At 35.1% G+C, this 21,832-nt stretch overlaps 2 protein-coding genes across 4 annotated transcripts in view; one reads left to right on the forward strand and one right to left on the reverse strand.

Annotated features, from left to right (window-relative positions):
- Positions 1–9,768, forward strand: part of SAV1 (salvador family WW domain containing protein 1) — a gene marked incomplete at its 3' end in the record, with an annotated part of 28,886 nt that extends 19,118 nt beyond the window's left edge. Inside the window, exons 4-5 of one of the 2 annotated variants that reach the window (XM_082648071.1) lie at positions 2,485–2,628; positions 8,320–9,768. In XM_082648071.1, coding sequence (XP_082504197.1) covers positions 2,485–2,628; positions 8,320–8,521 — 346 coding nt within the window. Of the gene's footprint in view, positions 1–2,484; positions 2,629–8,319 lie in introns of those variants that run through there. The other variant, XM_082648072.1, reaches the window with a different exon arrangement.
- Positions 9,769–10,542: 774 nt separating this feature from the next.
- Positions 10,543–21,832, reverse strand: part of ATL1 (atlastin GTPase 1) — a gene marked incomplete at its 5' end in the record, with an annotated part of 77,901 nt that continues 66,611 nt past the window's right edge. Inside the window, 6 exons of one of the 2 annotated variants that reach the window (XM_082648070.1) lie at positions 10,543–11,220; positions 13,107–13,121; positions 14,348–14,779; positions 16,391–16,462; positions 17,273–17,329; positions 18,468–18,595. In XM_082648070.1, the coding sequence (XP_082504196.1) occupies positions 11,110–11,220; positions 13,107–13,121; positions 14,348–14,779; positions 16,391–16,462; positions 17,273–17,329; positions 18,468–18,595 (815 nt within the window). In that variant the 3' untranslated portion in view covers positions 10,543–11,109. The remainder of the gene's footprint in view (positions 11,221–13,106; positions 13,122–14,347; positions 14,780–16,390; positions 16,463–17,272; positions 17,330–18,467; positions 18,596–21,832) is intronic. The other variant, XM_082648069.1, reaches the window with a different exon arrangement.

Genomic DNA, 21,832 nt, shown 5'->3' on the forward strand with positions numbered 1-21,832 from the left:
TCAATATTCTTATGATCAGATTCTGCTTTAATATGCCAGAATGCTTTTGTTAAAGATACCCAGAAATTAAAGTAAATAAATAGAATATCTGCCTCTTTACATTTAAATTTCTATAAAAAATACACATCTACCTTCTAATGTGTCAGAATATATTTTGAATTATGTTTTGCTGATTTTATTCAATTTACAGATATTTTATGTTTTTTAACTGTTGCCACACAAGAAAGTGAAGATTATCTATTTTATTTATTTATTTTTGGCTGCATTGGGTCTTCGTTGCTGTGCGTGGGCTTCCTCTATTTGCAGTGAGCGGGGGCTACTCTTCATTGCACTGTGCGGGCTTCTCATTGTGGTGGCTTCTCTTGTTGTGGAGCACGGGCTTTAGGCATGTGGGCTCAGTAGTTGTGGCGCACAGGCTTAGTTGCTCCATGGCATGTGGGATCTTCCCGGACCAGGGCTCGAATCCATGTCCCCTGCATTGGCAGGCGGACTTAACCACTGCAACACCAGTGAAGTCCCTACATTTTAATATTATCACCCAGAAAACTAAGCTTTGTCATTATTGTGCTGTTTTAATCATTTTACATATTTGGATTTTTAATTCAAGTTTGAAAAACAGTTTTTTTCCAGTGATTCCATTTAGTGGCACTCAGTGTTTATTGAGCAAGTGAGGTTGTCATCCCTTCAAAAGAACCAAGTCAGCCTCTCTGCCTGTGTTGGGCTCTGGCCCCTTTGCCTGCTCTCCTTACCATCTCAGGCAAGCTGCTGCTCTCCCTGGCTTCAATTTGCCAGCCTGTGACATAGGGGTAATTTGTAGCCTCCCTCCCACCTGATCACAACCCTTACCCAAGGGCAGGGATGAGTTCCACGTATTCCTGCTGTGTCCCCGGCACCAAACACAGAGACACACACACAGGTAGATGTTTTGTTGAATGAATAAATGATAGAAATGCAAAAAACCCCACAAAACCCTAAAAACCCCCAACAAAACGTGGTTACAGTTTGCTGTCACTGGATCTCAGAGGCTTTCTGGTCCATATAACCAGATTTGAGAGTATATTGAGCCTAGTTTTCTGTTTATCATCATTAATTTTATATTGAATATTATTATAGAATTTTATAGTTTACAAAGCATTTTCACAATTAGTTAATTTGCTTCTCTTAGCAACTCTGTAGACTTGAAGCAGGAGAGAATAAACACCTTCCTTAAGCTCAGATAGGTAGTATTAGCATCTATTTGGTTGTCTGTATTATGCTAATCCTTATACAGAACTCTTGACATATATTAGGTCATTTAATCCTTAGAAGAGTCATTTTTGGTATGAATTTATTCTGGTTTTACAAATAAAAGGCTAAGGTTTAGAGAAGTGAAGCAGTTTCGCTTACATTCGTGCAACTTGTAATTGGCCAAACTGAGGTTAACCCGCACACCCCCCAGGGTGTATCTGACTTCGAAGCCTCAGTTCTTTCCCACCTCCCAGTTGTGCTATCAAGGAATATTTCACTTTGCACCTACTTATGAAAGAAGAGTTGAAGATAAAATTCAGTGCCATTTGCACATTGATCTTTAAATTGTTAACTACAGTCTAATCCAACAGTTACTTGAGTCCTGGTTTAGTATTGGAATGATCTTTCCTGATACACACATAAACCTTTATGTTTGGAGGCAGGCTCTTCCAGTTTTATCTCCAAGTCTGGAATAGGCCATTATGGTCTCCCGGAATTCAGTCTTTAACCTTCAAGTGGGTCAGTGCTTTCCTTAGCATCTTCCCATTAAGAGCCCTTACCCCACCTTGCTGTTCTTTCCTTCCCCCCTCCCCCAACTTATAGGCTGTTAGAACTAATTAAAAGCATGGTCTTTTTTTTTTTTTTTTAAGTCTCTGACTTAAAACAGGTTCTAAAAACAGGTTCTAATCAACCCTAACTCCCATATGCTCTCTTAAGGTGGTAAAAGTAGAAAGGAAATAGTATAGTTATGTGGATATTTCAAGCACAGTACTCACTCCTACTGTAGTACCTGTTCCAAACCCCCTTTTCAGCCTAAAGGAGAAAGAAAATATCCATTCTTATTTTGAGAAAAATTATCAACTTTTCCAGTATAAATTTATAGCTAATTACTAGTTATTACTAAAATTTGATTCTAGTTTTAAGCCTCTATAAAGATTATAACTTAGCTCTGACTTTTTTAATAAACTTCTTTAAAGTTGCCCTTGAAAAGAATAAATATCAGCCAGATGAAATCTCTTAAAAATATGTAAAGATTTAGCTTAGTTTTATATCCATCACTAGTGACATACAAGTTTCCAAGAGAAGGTGCATTTTACTTCCCCTATAGTATGGTTTAAAAAAAAGCCAGATCCTTATGTTTTTTAGGTGGTAGAAGTTTGGGCAAGAGGCACATTGAAAAACACTTAAATATTATTCTTGTATTTCATGTTTTATTTAGGGCCTTTATCCTAATGAACATTGATTGTTTCTTCTTAGTGTACCTCGGTATGATCAACCTCCTCCTGTCACATACCAGCCACAGCAAACTGAAAGAAATCAGTCCCTTCTGGTACCTGCAAATCCTTATCATACTGCAGAAATTCCTGATTGGCTTCAGGTTTATGCTCGAGCCCCTGTGAAGTAAGTGAATTTACAGCACAAATTTTTGTTGAGTGGTGAGTAGAAGCCTGAATGGAGTCTCTGGGCTGCTTAAAGCACACAGCACCATTTTTTAAAAAATATTATTTAAAAGCCCATTGTTATTTAAAGAAGGGATATCACAGCTTATAAAGTTGAAAAGTCATTGATTAGAAATAGAAGTTTTACAAATATTTATTGAATCTTCACTTTCTATTGTGTGCAGACCTAGGCTATTACAGGGATGCAATAAAAAGCTTACATTCTCATAGGGGTAGAATAACTTGTAAATAAGTGATGCAATACCTGTGATAAAAGGAAGGAACCAGGTAAGTCCTAGGTACATAGGTGAATCAAAGCGGGACACAAGGGTGTTGAGGAAATAGTATGTGTGGTGGCTCAAGTTCTGGGAGGAGGTGATCTGTGTTCACTGATAGCTTTGTTACCCTGGGAAGGGTGCTTAACTAAGTTTTGTTTTCTGTAAATTGGAGATAGTAATAGTACCTTCTCTTAAGGTTATTGAGTATTCAATAAAATAATGCATCTAAAATATGTATCACAGTGTCTTGCACATTGAGAGAGCTTAGTAAATGGTTACTGTTATTATTGTGGGTAAAGGTATAGAATAGTGGTTAAGATCACTCAGGAAGGAAACTGTCTGGAAGGAAAGCGTGATTTCTGTCTCCATCACCTACTTACCGAATGACCTTGGGCAAGTTATTGAACTTAGTTCTAAGTGTTTTTCCTCTACTGAAATACAGGGGATAATAATCTTGTCTACTTTACTTGGTGTGGTGAGGCTTAAAAGTGATCATGCTTTTTTTTCTTAAATATTTATTTATTTTTAGCTGCACTGGGTCTTAGTTGTGGCATGCAGACTCTAGTTGCAGCATGCATGCGGGATCTAGTTCCCTGACCAGGGATTGAACCCGGGCCCCCTGCATTGGGAGCATGGAGTCCCAGCCACTGGACCACCAGGGAAGTCCCTGATCATGCATTTTAAATCAAATGGCACAGTGGCTGACTTGAGTAAGCCCTTAACAATGGTTTCTTACTATTATGAGTGAGCAAGGAAAGCTGCACCAAAAGGAAACTCCATGCACTAGTTTTTAAAGATGGCTATGAGTTTGCTAGGCTCATTGAGGATATTTGTTGGGTGCCATAGTAGGCACTGTTCTTGGAATATAGTCATGAATAAATGAAATATTTGCCTCAAAGAGCGTCTCTCTTCTGGGAAAACAGAAGTAGGTACTCAGATCAATAATCCAGCGTGGTAAGGATCAGTGACAGTGGTATATACAAAGTGCTATGATTTCAGAAAAGGGGATGTCTGAAAGTAAATAGTTATTGATAATCCAGTGCTTCTTGTACCATACTGTGCTAAGTTTTTACATATGTTATCTCATATAATCTTCCCAAAACCTATTTTACAGCTGAAAAAAACTCTGCTAAGATCACACAAATATTAAGTGGTAGATTTCAAACCTTTCTAACTTCAAAGTTCATACTCTTAACTTTTGTCATTGCTACTTCTTATTTAATAATAATTATCACTTACTGAGTATCTATTTAAATTCCTGGTACTTTGCTACGTATTTTACACATAATAATTGCATGTACAGTACTGTTAACAATTATATAAGGTGACATTTTGCAGCCTTACTCTTAATATTCCATTTGTATTTCAAAAACCAAAACTATCAGCACAAGATAGCCCAAAGAAGAGTTTTTAGAAAGTTTAAGATGATTGTACAATGAATTTCGAATAAAATAACTAAATCTTATAAAGTCACTGGTCATTTACTATGAACTATTTGTTAATTCTTGGCCAACATAACATTCCCTTACATTCCCTCTGATCTTTTCAGTCTATAAATTCATGGCTGTTGATCTGTGTGGCCTGATGCAGAGAGACAAGATGATATTATGAGGGTTGTAGTCTAAAATCATCAGTTTTTTTTTTTCCTAAGTTAAATTTAAGCCTTGTCAGTGTAATTTTTAAAAAGGTTTTAATTATAGATATTATTATACAGAGTATAAACAGTGCTTGTCAGAAGTTTGATTTTAGTTTATTTGAAATTACGTAGACATTCATCCATAAAATTAAGCATGGCTTGGTGTCTTAACTAACCTACAGAAACCTCTTTATCTGATAATATCCATATACTGTAGGAATAGGATGAGGAATGATAGCAGATGGACTTTTCTTCCCTTTTTCCCTCTCTTCTTTCACTCTTGATACCACTTGATCTACTGCTCTCTGTGGCCTTTGTTCATATGCTGATCCTAAGTCATATATAATATGTGCATGTATTTATATTTCCTTAAGTCTGGAAGAATATGTGCCTAACTGTTAACCTTTGTTATTTCTGGGAGTTGATAAGATTGAGTAGGGTTATTCTTTCTTCTTTATGTTATTTCTACTCTATAGCTGTTGTTAGAAAGAAATAACATAAAAAGCTTTCCTTCTTGGGGGAAAAAGATGGTACTTAAATGGAATTCTTTGCTTCTGATGAAAAGAAACAGACTCCTAAAGATTACAGTCCCTTTCAACTCTGGCTCTGTGACTAACTATAGAACTTTAGGAAACTAGCAACTTAAGTTTTTTTCAAATAGATCAGAACTCTTCCCAGAATGGGCCAGTGAGAAAAGAGAGCAAGTACTTCTTTACTGCTTAAAACAAGAGGTCTAGGTCTACCTTTTAGTTGATACTAAATTTTTGTCTCTAAAGAGGATTGGAAATGGTTAATACTGTTCTATCAACAGAAGGTGAGTTGTTATCCATGAATTAGATAATGGAGAATCAATTACTTATCCAAAAAATTAGCTTCTTTCTTCCTTTTGTTTAACAAACAATTGACATTATCTAGCTTTCTAAAATGCTTTATTTCTATCTCTAGCAGTAACTTACCAAAATAATTTTTGCATATACTTCCAGAACTGACTTAGAACAGATGTTCTAAATTATTTGTTAATTTTAGTAAAGGTATGTTTCTAAGTTTTCTCTCAAAAGTCTGTAACGTATCATGCACCTGTAAGCAAGCTGAACTATAGGATAAAATTAAAAGATTTAATCTTTAACGGGAAAAAGACCATCAGGAACATGTTTACTTTCCATTATTCCTCATGCCCGCCCCATTCCCCAACACCAGTCCCCAACAGCATTGTGGCACAGACTCTATTTTATCCCTGTGTCTGTGATCCTGCAGTATCACTGCTGACTCACTTCTGGGTGTAGGAGGAAAGGAAGAATGGGCATACTGTTACATAAGACAGGCACAGGGAACTTGGGCTACATTACAATACCCGGGGCTGGAATAGCAGTACTTTGGCTCCTGAAGGCAGCATCCACTGGAGTGTGAACAAGGTTTTTTGGTAGCATTACAGCAATTGTTGTTTGCTTATATGGGTTATTTATAAGTACTGTTTGAATAGAATACTGCTGTAGGAAAAATATAGCAAGAGAGATGCTATGAGAAAAGGATACTGGAGTAAACAGCCTATTTTCTGAATGATTTACCTGTATATTTAGAGTGTAGTGGCTAAGAAGTTAAACTGAAGCAGATTATTTGGCTCCTTAAGAAAAGAATGGGAATTACATACTTTTCTTAAGAAAAGTAAATGGCAGGCATAAGCAGAAGGGAAGTCACTATATAGAAACAGCAGGGGCAAGGATTTGGAATGGAAATTGACACATTGCATACTTTTCTCATCTGTGGTTTTCCTTAGAGTACTTTTTCTTCTTCCCAAAGTATTTTCACTAAATATTCTGATTTTCTTGCTTCTACACACAATTCTATTCTTGATGCTAAATGCTGTGATTGGGAAGTCAAAATTGTCTGAAGCTTTTTTCTTTTTCCTTTTTTAAAAAAACTTGAATGCTTATACAGAATGATATTCATGTGTTACAAACAAGTTTGATATTTATCAATATTACCATATTCTTCTCCCTTCTTTTCCTTGCTAGAATGTCCCAGATGATAAATGAGCTTTAACGTTCTTACAGTTCACCTGGCATAAATTTATGTATCTTGAATCAGTAGACATTGCTGAAATGCCCCTTAGCAATGGAATTCAGACTTGGGAAGATTAAGGTTTTTTGTTAGGAGTTATGAATTTGTTTCAAACAAATAAAATCTTAAGGTACATGAATGGCAGAGGTTCTAGGAAATACCTTGCAGTTGTTTCTTCATGGAGGCTCATTGAGTATTTCTTGTAGTATTTCTCCAATATATGTTGGCAAATAGTTGGAGTTTCCCACTAAAGAGAATATAAAGCTTTCTGCCAAGTATATCTTTTAGTAAATTTGCAGTGCTCAGTAAGTAAATTAGTAAATTTGGGATCCAACAAAATACGTTTACCTTGTGATTTTTGTGTACTGTGCTGTGCTTTTGGTATTCCTGGAACACATAACCAGGTTGTTCAGAAATGTATGTCAACATACCAAGCACAGTCTGTAGCTCATACTGGCTGCTCTGTATTTGTTTACTGTTTCCCTTTTTTAAAAAATATTACGTGATCCCCTTGGAATAAGATGGTAAATGAATTACCAAACAAAGGAAATGGGTAGGAAATGTTATAAATGATTATTAAGAATAAATTTATTAGAATTTACAACTAAAGTTCTTCCTATTATGTCTGTTGTGCAATATGATTTGAGAAGTATAACTTTAATATAGGTATATGCCTTGCTCTATAAAAACTTGTTCAAGTTTTTTCTCTAGTCTTAGTAGGTATTATCATTCAAAACTATTACTGTGATGTGCCTTAGTCCATATAGTTCTCTGCCTTTCTGATCTTTTAATCACTAAAGAATTTTGCAAGAGATATGTATATAGCCTCTTTAGGTTTCATCTATAAAATGAGAAGATTGGAGTAGAGCGCTGTCTTCAGGTCTCTTTCAATTCAAAGTGTAAATTACTGCTTTAGTAGTTTGTTGTATACTTCATCTCAGTATGTGATCTACTTAGCATTGAAGAAGGACTAAACACCTTCTGAACTGTATATAAATAAAAACTTATGTGAGTCCGGCCCCACATGGTGCAGTCTTCTACAGTCTGTTTATTCTGTCATTTTGAAAACAGCTTATTCTTTCCTTTCTGCTTGAGTTTTTCTGTATTTTTTGTTGTTTGTTTGTAATATTGTATACTCAACCTCAGGATTATTCAGCCCACAAATGATGGTTCCTTTTCCTCTACCTGTTTAGTTCCTTGTTTGCTGTAGTAAACAGTATGCCTCAAAAAGCTTTATCAACACTAATGACACAGATGATCTTGCCTATTTTTCTATATTATTCATTGCAGGAACAATGTGGTCTAAAGTATTCTTACCTTCCTGACAATTAACTTTGGATGAACTTATGAGTAGCATGGAATATGTTCTTCAGAAATTATAGAACCACAGTGGTTTGAAATCTTCATTATTATCTAGTATTAATATTAGAATAACTGATACATAAGATGAATGGAAATGGGTATTTTTAAACTTAGATTGAAATGAAGTAATATTAGTAGTTTTCTCCTCTCCCTAAAAAATAGTGTATTTAACTAGCAGTTAAAAACTCAGTTATTTTAAATTGAAATTTATCGTTTAGTTATAATAAAATTGAAATTTATAAAAATAGAACAGTTTATTGTTATAAATACATATTTATGAATATGTTGTGAACATATGTCTGATTGTGTTTTAAAACAGATATGACCACATTCTGAAGTGGGAACTCTTCCAGCTGGCTGACCTGGATACATACCAGGGAATGCTAAAGTTGCTTTTCATGAAAGAACTGGAACAGATTGTTAAAATGTATGAAGCCTACAGACAGGCTCTTCTCACGGAGTTGGAAAATCGCAAGCAGAGACAGCAGTGGTATGCCCAGCAACATGGCAAGAATTTTTAAGTTAATTTTTTAAAAATAAAATTTAAGTTTTATTATAAGGGCTTTAAAATATTTTCACAGATTAAAAAACTGCAAACAAGTACTTTGGTTAATAAAGGCAGCTTACTTTTTTTGAAATTATAAAATTCTAATTTTACATGTATTTTGTTATTAAAAATATTCTTTTATTGAGAAAAAAAATGAGTTTATCATTTTAAGAGCCAACATGGCAGACACTTCTAAATGCTGTATATTTGGAAACTGCTTTGAATATTCTCGATGGAGACAAATGCAACAAGAAATGTCATTTAACCAGATATTAAATAGGAAATGATCAGTTGGTAAACTCTCACAGTAGCAGTACCTTTCTTCAAAAAACAGAGAACGAGAGAGATAACCTATGCAGTATTTAAAAAAATGTTTACTGCTTTAGTGTGGAATATTGTCTGGAATTGGATGGTTTAAATATTACCATTGTATAGTGCAAAACATAAAATGGGATTTGGGACCTTTATTGTGATAAATTTTTATATGTAACGTATGGAGTCACCTTCCCTCCCCCTCCCCCGAATGTAAAGAACCCTTTTAAAACATGTTGAGAAAGTATTTTTTGGTATGAAAGGGTGAAGGGTCTATAATGTTTCAGGAATAAATTTAGGTATAAGGCCTGTGTGGGAAAAGTGTGCACAGCACTCAAGAGTTGCTAACATTACAGTACTTCCTTACTTTGGACCAGGGCTTTTATGGCATTTAGTAACATGGTGCTGATGAGACAGTGGAGGCTTTTCAACAGCATAGCACGTTGCCATCCCAACAGACTGGGTTGAACTGCCAAAAATGACAATCAGGGATTCATTAAGAAATCTTGGTCATTAAATTGATTCTACATATCTTTTATCTTCTAAGAGTTTGTCACAGAACTTTAAAACCCAGTATTTCTCTCCCAGTTTTTTTTTCCTTTGGTTTAATAGTTACTAAGACATTGTTCATAATTAGCACAGTACGTTTGATTGCAGGCAAATTTATGGCACGTCTAGCCTATAAATCTCTAGAATTCTGTGAATTTCAAAACTTGTTGAAATAGCTCTTCAGTTATATTTACATGTGTTGTAAATATGTAAATAAATTTTTAGTTTAGGTAATCTTCCAAAATATAAAGCACTCCCAGTTAGATATCAGTGAATCTGAATTATTGATAAAATGTTGAAAATGTTAAATGTTTGATTTTATATAACAAGCTTATTAAATATATTTTTGTGGAAACTAAATGTGTTGCGTTTGAGTCCATGTTTTATGCATAGCACTTATATGTATTCGATTTTTCCATTCAGAGGCCCATAGGCAAAGGAAGCAGTATAATGAAAGGGGTATTCCAAAATGAAAATAGACTAGTTGGAATGTTATCAGTGGGAAAAGTTATTTTGCAGGGCATGTGATCAGACTTTCCTAAGATGTGAGCTTAAATATCTTATGAACTCTCACACACTCTTCTGTTTTAATCATTCTTTACTCCTTACTAAATATTACCATTTTATTTAATTAAGGCTTAGCCATTTCTAAGAAAGTTAGAAATTACTCTGTTTTAGAGCTCCCAGATAAGAGGCATTACTTTTTTTTTCATTACCACACTTTTTTTTCCTCTAGAAAGTAAGCTCAATGAAATTCCACTACAGATTTTAGTAATTATAAAAACAATATAGAATCACTGGTTTAAAAGAATTGGAAGATACCTAAAAGGGCTTAGTGTACATTCCTTAAAATGGAAACCTAAATTTGTAATGGTGTCAACATGAAAGAAAATGCATTTTGAATTTAAAAAAAGAGATAGAAATCTTCATCATTCTATATCATCACCTCCCAAACATTTCCAAATTCAGTTGTTTTTAATATTGGGAACCAGAGTAAACTTTAATAATAGTTCACATGTTAAAAGAATAAACCTATGATGAATACATTTCTTTGTGTACCAAATGAAAAAATATACAATGCAGTGAAACTCAAATACATATACAAAGTGATTTTTTGTGCATTTTTGATCAAGAGGTTTATATTCTATATTAAATCATGATAGAAAAGCAATATATAGTTTTTGATAAAGCAACTGAAAAGCTCTCTTATATGTCTTTTATAATAAGAGCTAATGGTATATGTAAGATGGTATAGATTGAATCAAGCCTATTGAGTTATGATGCTATGTTTTAACAAATGGCTATGTGAAATAATTTAAAAATTCTTCTGTAGAAATTAAATGAGCATATCCAAATGTGGAGTAATATTACTACATGGTTTAACTATAACCCGGTAGTAGAATTTAGTAAATTCAAGCAGAACACATGTACTGTTATCATAAACAGACAAATTCTTTAAATTATAACAGCATATTTGAAGACAAAATCAGGAAACTGTACATGTTAACAAAATAAAACCATGCATACATACATCTGCTTATTAAACACTGAAATAAAGGAACTAAACCATTTTGCAATCTTCAGAGGTGCTTGGTATTTTACCCTGTTCTGATGGAAGCACTTTGAATGTTTGCATGGAGATGGAAAACAATATTTAACTGACAATTTGGTCATGCACACCTGTATTTTTGAAATTTTGGATTAAATTTTCTTCTTTTCTGATTGTTCAGTAGATTCTGACTTTGGTGCAGGAAAAGCTTGATGATACAGATGTCTGTGGGTTGCTGCTGCACTATAAAGCTTGTATAAAGCCTAGAAATAAAAGAATCAAGATTATAAAACATTGTATAAATACACAGATATAACTTTTTTCCTTCTTAGTGTAATTAGTTTATGGTATGATATCAAATTTAGCATGCTAAATTTGGAATCCTTATATCATTAATCTGTATGAGATATACATTAATAGCTATTATCTTAGAACACAAAAGTATTTTCAGCTGTCCAATGTGTGGGTCGATCTTCATGGTAAATGTTCTATCCTCAGACTGCATTTTCTTTTACCTTTCACACCTTTTGGAGCAGAGCTTCCTAACCACTGTGCCCCAGGGGTGTGTTGAAAACTCATACTGTGAATATTATTAGTTTTAGAGGAATTATAGGAGCTCATAACTTCTGACTGCCAATAGCTACTTTATTATACATAGGTAGACCACTTGCTATTGGAGCTTCCTGATAGGTTTTTCAAAAAGGGACCACTTTTATTCTCCATGATTTCCTGCTATGGTCATGCAGATAAGCAGGTGTGTTACCCTCTCCCCTGCCACACTGGGCTCTCTCAAACATGCTCTCTTGCCATTGTTTCCATTCCATATGTAAGTTCATATCTTACAAAACGTTATTCAGAAACATTACGTCAGAGAGTCTTCATTAAAACTACCTCTGTTATTGTCTGTTTAAGAGTGTTTGAATCACAGGAATTTATTGCTTTATGTGTCCATAAATATTTTTATGTTCTTTTCTTTCCCCTCAGCTAGTGTCTAAGATTCATTACCTCCTCTAACTTTCACATAATGAGCACTCAGTTAAGGCCAGTTTATCTGATGTAATTCTGAAGTCTGTAAAAAGTCTGAATATTTTTAGAAGTTGGATAAAAGCCTGATATCCTTAAATAGTAATCAATCCCCAGGAAATTCCATTCATTTTTATGTTTTTGAGTCTGCACGGCTACTTTCTTTTGATTTTCTTAAGTCTGAATTGTACTATCATCAATTCTATGAATGCATATTGGTGCAACCTTAGTTCTACTGTATTATGATTCTAACACATTCAGTTTAATCCATGTTCTCTTAAAAGCTTAGATATTTTTCTTAAGACTTGATTTACAAAGTTGAAATTTGTTTTTACCTTTTTAGTGAATTTATTTTACTGAATCTTACATGAAATAATTCCTTGTGACTTGTAAATATTACATGTATCCTTGGTATTTGATTGGAGGACATAATCTAGTTATATATAACAGCAGAAACTGAGGAATTATGTGCTATCTCTGTAGTTGTTGAAGATCAGTTTTGCTTCCTGAAGATAATGACCTAAATGATTCCACAGAGATAATTTTTCTTATGTAACAAGTGATTCCTTCTTAGAAGCTTAGATTTTTCTTCAGATATGGAGTTTTGTACATGTGCAGTGGGAGAAGTGAACACTAATTTACAGGAAAGTTACACTGCATACTGGTCTGAAACCTTAAAGTGGTATAGGTAACTCAGAAGCCAAAGTTAAAAACAACTTCTAAAGATTGTAGCTCCGTTTACTCTCCAGTAGTTAAGTTTCCTGAAGATTCATAACTGTACTTGTTTCACTCTGCAGTAGAGCAAAATGCCCAATGTTGGAGCTTAAGAATTTTGAAATTTTGTAAACATTCAGGAAACAAAACATAAAATATTCATGATAATCAATTCTTATGTTTCATATGCAGATAAAATCATATATCATGTCCAGAATAAGTTAAGTATTTTAAAACCATTGCCAAAAATCACAATTAAAATTGTAAATGCTAGAAGAACATAGGAGCTGTAGTCACCAAAGATTTTTTAATGTACATTGAGATATCCTTTAATGGCTACTTGGTTTATAAAATAAGAATATCATAATGTTTATAAATACATGCTCTTAATTTAAGAAGAAATTTAACTTACCTCATTTGTACTTCCCTGTGGCAAAGGCAGTTTAAAAGGGAGAAAAGAAAAGTATATATCCTGCTTCATTAATAGCATTATGATAATCAACTTTGTTTACAGTAGTAATTTGTGAGCATTTAAGAACAAATAACCCTGCAGAGTTTTTCAGTTTAGATTACATATTTAATGTGAATCTTTTGAAGAACCCAATTCTATATTCATCACAGGTTTCAGCATCATATTCTAGGTGGGCTTTGGGATTTACCTCAGATAGCCTCTCTTCATCTTTTGAGGTTGAAGGGCTAGTTGAGGCAGTGGCTCAGAGGATCCAATTTTAATTCATTCTTTTCCCGTAGTGTTACCATTTATTTATCTCAACTAGATTCTTCAAAGACACACGGCAAATCCATCAGTTACAATTCTCTTTCTAAAGAGTATGTATAATTACACTCTTAATGCTGGGAGAACTGTAGCTATTACTTGCTACCTGGAGACCATAAATATTCTTAACTCCAAACTTTTATGAAGAATCTCAACTTTAGCTTCACTGAATTCCCCTAAATTTAACTGAAGACACTTCCAGAATGACATAGTGAGTTGATGATTATTCTAGGTGTGTTTATAATTGTCTCCCCTATCCATATTCAATTATTTGAACAGTGGACCATGGTGACCCTGGGTTGGTTAAGTGGACCATAGAGGACAACTGATCCCTAAGCAGCTGATCCAGAGGTTGACCTGGACTCATGCCAGGGCCTGGTACAAATGTAAAGTTCAAATAGAGACAATGTGAAGTGATCAGATGCTGTGTTCAGGGGTTTTACTAAAAGACAGTGCTATGACTTCAGATGGTGGTTTATATGTGCTCCTAACAAAGCCAGTGCTAGTCAAATGATAGGTTGTAAGTATGAAGTAATGAACACATAATCGAATCACAATCAGCTAAATAAAAACTTGATTGTGTTTTCTAACTTAACAGCTTTAACTTTTAGGATAAGAAAAAGTGAAAACACTACCTAATCCATGTATGTTTGAAAAATATTGAAATGTTGACTGGAAAACAGTTGTGTAGGACTTTACATGTTATATTATAGTTAGCTGTTTGTATCTGGCCATCTTGACAGATTCTAAAGTTCTTGAAGACTGGGGCCCAAGTCTCCTGTTCTCCTGTATATTTACAACATCTAACATAGTGTCTGGAACATAGATAGCATTCAAATGTGTGCTGCATTTAGTTGAAGAGAATTAAGTGTTCCTACCTGGTCCCACAAGGCTGCAGCCACTTGGTCTATTACAGCACCCAGCTCTCGGTATTCTCCAGAGTACCGGATGTATGCCCAGGTGCACAGAGTAATAAGCGTCAGTCCCATTATCATATTGCATAGGCTAGCTATGATGTCCAAACCAATGAATCCAGTCACACCAGCAATCACATATGTGATAAAGATGACAACAAACAGTGTGGCTGGGGTACGAGCTGCATGGAAGATATTTTTGCTGTCATTGTGCTTGATGTACTGGATGTAAAGTTCATCTATTTCACTCTCCAACTGTTGCAGGTAACGCCGGCTAAATTCCTCCCCACCCATCTTCTTCACCCCTCGAAATAGCTTCACAGATTCTTCCTTAAGTTCCAGATGTTTCGTCTGCAGGTCATTAGGGGCCAGAAATGGTTTGTCACCACCACAGATCTGTATCGGATAGAGAAGTATTCACGCAGTGCACAGTACAACTAGCAACTGTATCACAATTTTGCACTTAGCTAGTTGAATTTGTTAGAACACATTACTAATCCGAAGGAGCCTGCATTACGTTTTGTCAACCCACATCTTTCCATACTCCATTTCTATCAGGCGGGATTATAAGTGGGACTGGTACTTCATAGGTGACTTATATAAAGCCTTTCTTAATTTGTATTCTCTTTTCGACATGGGAAGGAATATCCATGACTTAATCCAATTTCCTCAAGATGTGGAGGTGAACTGCAAACTCAGTTCATTCATAGAATGAATCCAAATTTAAGAAAACTACTTACAGTGAAGTTCCTGTAGGAAATTTATTCTAACTACACTGAACTAATTTTGACCAAATGAAGTTTAATTTAAAACAATGAGCAATGCTATAAAGCCCTAAAGTAAAACTGTGAAAAACATTTCCTTCAGCAGTTTCACTGATTTTTGTTTGGAGCCCATTCGGTATTTTCTTCAAGAGACTAAATGGAAGCATATTAAATGTTCTTGGACCAAATTTTCAACTTTTTTTTCAAAAGTTACATGGGAAATCTCTGTTACCCATACCATTCACTTCAGTTATTTGTGATTTAATTATATAAAGGAGACTCTCATTCCACCTCCCCTTTAATTATGTTGTAAACACCATTCCATATACTATATTTCTCTTGATTCTAAGACTCTATCAATTTTGGATGCAATTGTGATTTTATAACATTTTCAGTGGAAAGAAAACTCATCACATTAGTAGATACCATAATCATTAGATGCCTCCTAATTCAGAATGTTAAAAAGAGGAAATATAGTACTTAGAAATATTGGTCCTTGCAGTTTATTTTTTTCTAACAGGTTTTTATATTTAAGATAGAAATTGGACTGTGGAATGTAGGGAGGTATAGTGGAGAGGGTAGCATATGTTATTTTAGCCACTAGATCTTATAAATAGTGGGAAAATCTGTACCCCTCCACCCCCACAAAATGTGTGTGTTATAAAGAGATAATTCATTTAAAATACATTTAAATTGTGCACACATCATGTTCTCTTCTTGATTTGTTTTTAAAATATTTTAGGAATACCATAAAAATGTGATACACACAGTTTGAGAAAGAATAAGTCAAAGCCACTTCTGAATGTGTATACAGGGTAACTTGGAAGAAAAAAGAATGAGCTCATGGAAGAAATACTGATTTTATTTGAAACATCATTTAAGGGACTTCCCTGGTGGCGCAGTGGTTAAGAATCCGCCTGCCAATGCAGGGGATGCAGGGGACATGGGTTCGAGCCCTGGTCCGGGAAGATCCCACATGCTGTGGAGCAACTAAGCCCGTGCACCACAACTACTGAGCTTGTGCTCTAGAGCCCGCGAGCCACAACTACTGAAGCCCGCGCGCCTAGAGCCCCTGCTCTGCAACAGGAGAAGCCACCGCAGTGAGAAACCTGCACACCAGAACGAAGAGCAGCCCCCACTTGACGCAACTAGAGAAAGCTCACACACAGCAACGAAGACCCAATGCAGCCAAAAATCAATCAATTAATTAATTAAAACATTTAAAATACTATTTAATTCTTACCTCTTCCATTTTTTTATTGTATGTATCCTTGGCAGTTGCCACGGCTGCTAAATTGTTAGCTTCTGCTGTGGCCTTTGGACAAAGTACAAAATATGATGTAAAATGGAATTCATATTTTATTAAACTTCCACAGGCAGTTTTCATATATGAGCATTATGTGCAAGAAATATGCAAGAACTCAAGGTCATCACATAATTTGAAAAGTGTTGAAATATTTCTACTACATCTTTTAAAATTAGTAAAATTAAAACTTCAAAATGCATAAAATATAGTTTACTCAATAAACCATAGTTCTAAAATGAATTTTCATTTAGAAGATTATTCCTCTTTATAAATATTATTAAGCCTTTCACCAAATATGGGGGGGATCTATAAATACAAATACATGGGAAATAATATATAGTACATTTTATATATACTAATATATATAAAAATATGTCAACTTTAAGGATTACTGATAGAACAATGTATCACTGATAACAAAAAGAAACCATCAAGAACTTAAGAAATTTAAGAAGTAAGTATGGAAAAAGTGAGTTTTTCCTTTTCTAAGTATAGAGGCCACTTGTTTAAAACCTGCTTTTCTACTTCTTGTTACATGTGTGAATCTAAACCACAGTCTGAGTCTTCTCTAAACAAATTTAGTACAAAGACAATGCAGACTCTTGTATCTCAGCATGCTAAGTGAGGCTGCTATATGTGTATGTGAAAATGTTTAGATGAACACACAAATGGGTAGTTACTAGAAAAATAATCTTCCAATAAGTCATTCCATCTACTATTTTTATTTGGTGATTTCCAACAGCCAGATTGGAGCATATCGTTAGCTTAGCTCTAGTGACAGTATGTTTTAGAATGTCAAGCCTCCTGATGAATAAATACCTGTAACATGGATTTGGGATGTGGTAATTCTTCACCTTGATAGATCTTTATATAAGCCTAAAAAAAAAAAAAAGAGAAAAAGAAAAAAAAAGACTCATGTTCAAGTAATTGCGTTCAGTATTTCTCTAAGCCTGTTAAATTGTATTCTAAGGTCTAAGGTCTTGACGGTTCAAAAAAAAAAATAAGGTCTTGATAGTTTCAGGAACTGTTATCTCTTTCTCATACTTTAATTCCCTCTTTCTTAATTCTTGTTCCCTTTTCTGAAAGGTCCTCTTCACACATCTCCACTTGCCAATCCCACCCTTCTTAAAGGCTTAACTCGATACCACCTCCTTTAAAACTTTCTCAGATCCCTCTGCTAGGAGTAACATTTCTTTTTCAGTTACTCACAGGAATTTGTACCTGCTGCTGCCACAAGCTTTATGGGCCCTGAGTCTCCTACTAAATTCTAAGCTCCTCCACAGTGTTTTATGCACAGCAAGAATTCAAATTTTAGATAAATAACATGTCATTTATTGCTGAAAGTGGTGAAGGTAAATAATCACACAGGAGACATACAACCACATTTTAAATGACAAAACGTGGATTTTACAAATTGATATTTTAGTCCTTGGAGCATCAATCTAAAAATTATATTGGTAACCGAAATCTACTACATATGTGTGTTGGTTACAAAAAAAAGTGTTGTATTTGGGGCTCCCGGAGGTAAATAGGTAAATGCAAATTAAAATAGTTCCACTTCACATTGGCCCTTGGTGCAGAGAGCAGGAAGTGTGGAAGAATTTTCTCCAGGAGGAAGGCAAAGTATAGCCTGTTAGGGAAAATCTTCAGAATGAAGGTGAAATTCAGTATAGGTCATGACTGAAGACTAAGTGGTATGAACCCTGGGAAACACCTCCTCCCCCAAAAAGAGATAGACTTTTCCAACTCCAGGATACATTTATGTTTCAAAATATATTTCCCTCAAGATGAAAGGCGATAGTAAAGTTACCTCAAGGAGTTTTCTCAAAAAATAATTTCAGAAAGCAAGCTCCTCTTGGGAGTCTAACCTTTTTAAAAATCATTTCTGTATATTCCTCATGCCTTTGCCCCTATATTACAAAGTCTATAATTTTTTGTTGTTTAAAACAGGAACCGCATTCCCAAACATGTCAAATCTAAGTACTCACAACTTCTCTAGAAATGAGAGTGATACCTTGAAGTACTCCACCAGACCTCGGCAGGTGATTTTGTTCCCATTGATCTCTTTAATGTCTAGGCTCTCAGGACTAAGTAGCCAAGGAATGAGTATTTTCAAGTTTTTGATGAATTCTTCATCTATTTCTACAAGTAAAAGCAAATTCATCATTATTTTAAAAATCCTATCCAGTCCTCCATGCCATAAAATAAAACATCCTTTGATTTCCTCTGTTTCTTCCACAGTGATAAAGCTATTACTTACTTTCCCATCCTCTAAATTACTCCCGAAACCCACTTTTCTCAGGGTGAACGATACTCCTCGCCCAAACTCCTATGGCTGATCTTTCTTATCTTCACTCCAATTACTTATTTATCTTGTCTTCCACCTATAAAATAGCTTTCTTGATATTAAATGCTATACAAATGTTTTACACCCCATTCACATAACCAGTTCATGTATTCTGATGCCTTTAAGTCCTGTTCACGGTTCATGGTTTTATATATATAGGGTCATAAAGGGGGGAAAGGGTGGATATTTACTGCTTTATAAGATGTATTCCCTCCAGAAAATGTATCCAAAAGTTGTTCTGTATTTAGTGTGCCCACCGTAGGACAAGTGTATAGAAGTAGGTAAGGTGTGGTTACTACGACTCAAGTTCCAAAAGATAGTGATGCTGCTGCTGCCTCTAGTAGTGAAACACAGCAACACAAAATAACATTGAAAAAGGCTGGGTTTCCCTGGTGGCGCAGTGGTTGAGAGTCCGCCTGCCGATGCAGGGGACATGGGTTCGTGCCCCGGTCCGGGAGGATCCCACATGCCGCGGAGGTGCTGGGCCCGTGAGCCATGGCCGCTGAGCCTTCGCGTCCGGAGCCTGTGCTCTGCCACGGGAGAGGCCACAACAGTGAGAGGCCCGCATACCGCCAAAAAAACCCCCCAAAAAAACCCAAACATTGAAAAAGGCAATGGAGGCCTCATAGCTAGTGGATCAGAGGTAGTCTGAGTTATTTGGTACAATTGATTGCCCATAACCCATTTTATAGCATTAGGTTCAAACTTAACATTACAGATTTAGCACAGTAATACAGAAAACAGATCTTCAGAGAAGTCTTTTGAACACAGCAATAATTTTTTTTTTAGCAATAATTTTTTAAATCATTATTTCAAAACATATAGAAAACTACACAAGAAGCAAGATATGTCCAGAGACTTGGTAGCTAAGAAAATGCAGTAACTGCCTATAATTTTTTAAATCTGAATTTCAGCAGAGTCACTGAGTTTTCAGGCTTTGGGATTGGTGATTTCTGAGGTCTTAAGGATAAAGATTCAAACCTTATGATTGTGTTTGCGTGTTCCCTGCTTGTTATTATGACCCCAACATACACTGAAATACTAGTTTACATAAGAATTTATGGTTCTCTTCTCTTGCTTACTGCTTTTATGACATGTATGAGCATGCCACTGGAAATTCTTCCAACTTTTTTGCTTCATGTTTTGTACAGCTTTGAAATTTGTGTCCATATTTCATGAGGACTTGGACAGGAGTTTATTCAAATTTATTTTTCTGTTTGCACTGTACCAATTTTTACTGATAATTGTGCTTTGTATTAGTATAGGTTTATTCAAATGTATTTATTATTGTGGTTTGCTTTTAGTTACCAATTTTCACTGAAATACTGGTATTTGTATTATGTTACTATGTTCCTTTGTTGTGTTTTGTTGCCTACAATGTATTCGTATTCACTGATGCTAACAGTTTTCTTTTTTGCTATATGATTTTATGCTTTTTTTCAACATTAGTAGAATATTACTATATATCTAGAATATATGAATTCTTCCTGAATTTCTGTATAAAACAAAAAGATTTCTCCTTATAAAACCACTTTAAAATCACCTTCAGAACATGTACTTAAATTCCACTCCCCCCACAAATTTCCTTATAAAATTGTTAATGGAATAAGATACAACCTGTGTATCTAATGCACCAACAACTGTGTTAATTATCATCAAAGTAACCAGTGTCACAGCATACATTTGGATTAAAAATGTGTTCTGAAGATAGCATTAGCCATAGTCTATTTCTACAAGTGTGCTGAAAGAGTATGTGAGAAACTATCATCAAAGAATTTTTGCACAATTGTTTGTTCAAAGACATTTCTTCCCCAGAGGCAACCACTCAGATGCCAGCCCTCTGGAGAACAGCATGGCCAGCAGACAAGACATCCTGGATAGAAATAACACCACATTATAAGATTCAGGATGGAAAAATAATGTAGATAGCAGACTTTCAAAACTGCCCAAAGAAACACTGAGGCAAAGCAGAACATTTGGGCACACAGAAGGATTTAGCAGCAGTCCTATAAAGCCTCAATTAAAATGGAAATTTGATGGGCAACTAAAGCTGCCTTTCATTTCTCTTTCTCTCGGGCTAGCCACTTTGGTAAACTCGCAACGTACGGATAACTGTAAACCAACTGTACGAGTCAATATATGTTTAGACATGTGAGTAAAATTTGATGGAGAACAAATCTATTAAAAAGTACAATTTATATCTGCATGATTTGTCTTAAACTCTCTCCCTGAGTTCTTTCATTGCAAACTGTATCCATTAATTTAAGAACTGTAGCTGTGTACTACAGGAATGAAACAAGGCAGAGTACTTTTTTGTCCCAGTAAAGGACTGTTGTTGAAGGCCTGCCCCTGCTCTGCCTGTTTATGGCTCTCCAACCCCCAGAGAAGAAAGAAAGGCCTTGTGGGAGCCCTCTCTTTATGTAACTTATTCAAAACACATTGAAGCCATTAGGTAATTGCACAGTATCAAGAGGTCTGTGTGCTCACTAGCGGGTTGGAATTCGTAAGTGACAGTGAAATTGTAGGATCCTGGAATCCATGCGTTAATATGTGCCTACAGCTGTCTGTTCTGTTGTATAAAGAAGAGACAATTTAAAACATGTATAAAAACAATGCTGATGATCGAGAAATTGGGGGTTCTATTTATGATATTAGCTGCCATAGTGAAATATAAGGTATCTGAGAATAAACGCCATGGATACATGGGGAAAACAATAGGTTTGCTTTTCAAACTTGCCAGTTGCATAAAACTGGACACAATGTTATGTTGTCCTTTTTAAAAGTAATTTCAAAGCCCTTTGAGAACAACTGTGCTTCAAAGCTTGTTATGTCACTGTCTCATCACCCCTGGCACAATGCAGAAAGGCCACAGTAAATTAAGCAAATGTCCAAACTCAGTGGTGTACTCAATGCTAGGCTTACAAGTAAAAAAGTCAGAAATGTCTTTGTACCACCTTGTATCAACTGCAAAGCAAATATCTAAAGACCTGGTGATTATTAGGCAAGATTAGCTTCTGCTTCTGCAGACCCCT

This window comes from Grampus griseus (genome assembly GCF_964374135.1).
Source record: "Grampus griseus genome assembly, chromosome: 2".
NCBI lineage: Eukaryota > Metazoa > Chordata > Mammalia > Artiodactyla > Delphinidae > Grampus > Grampus griseus.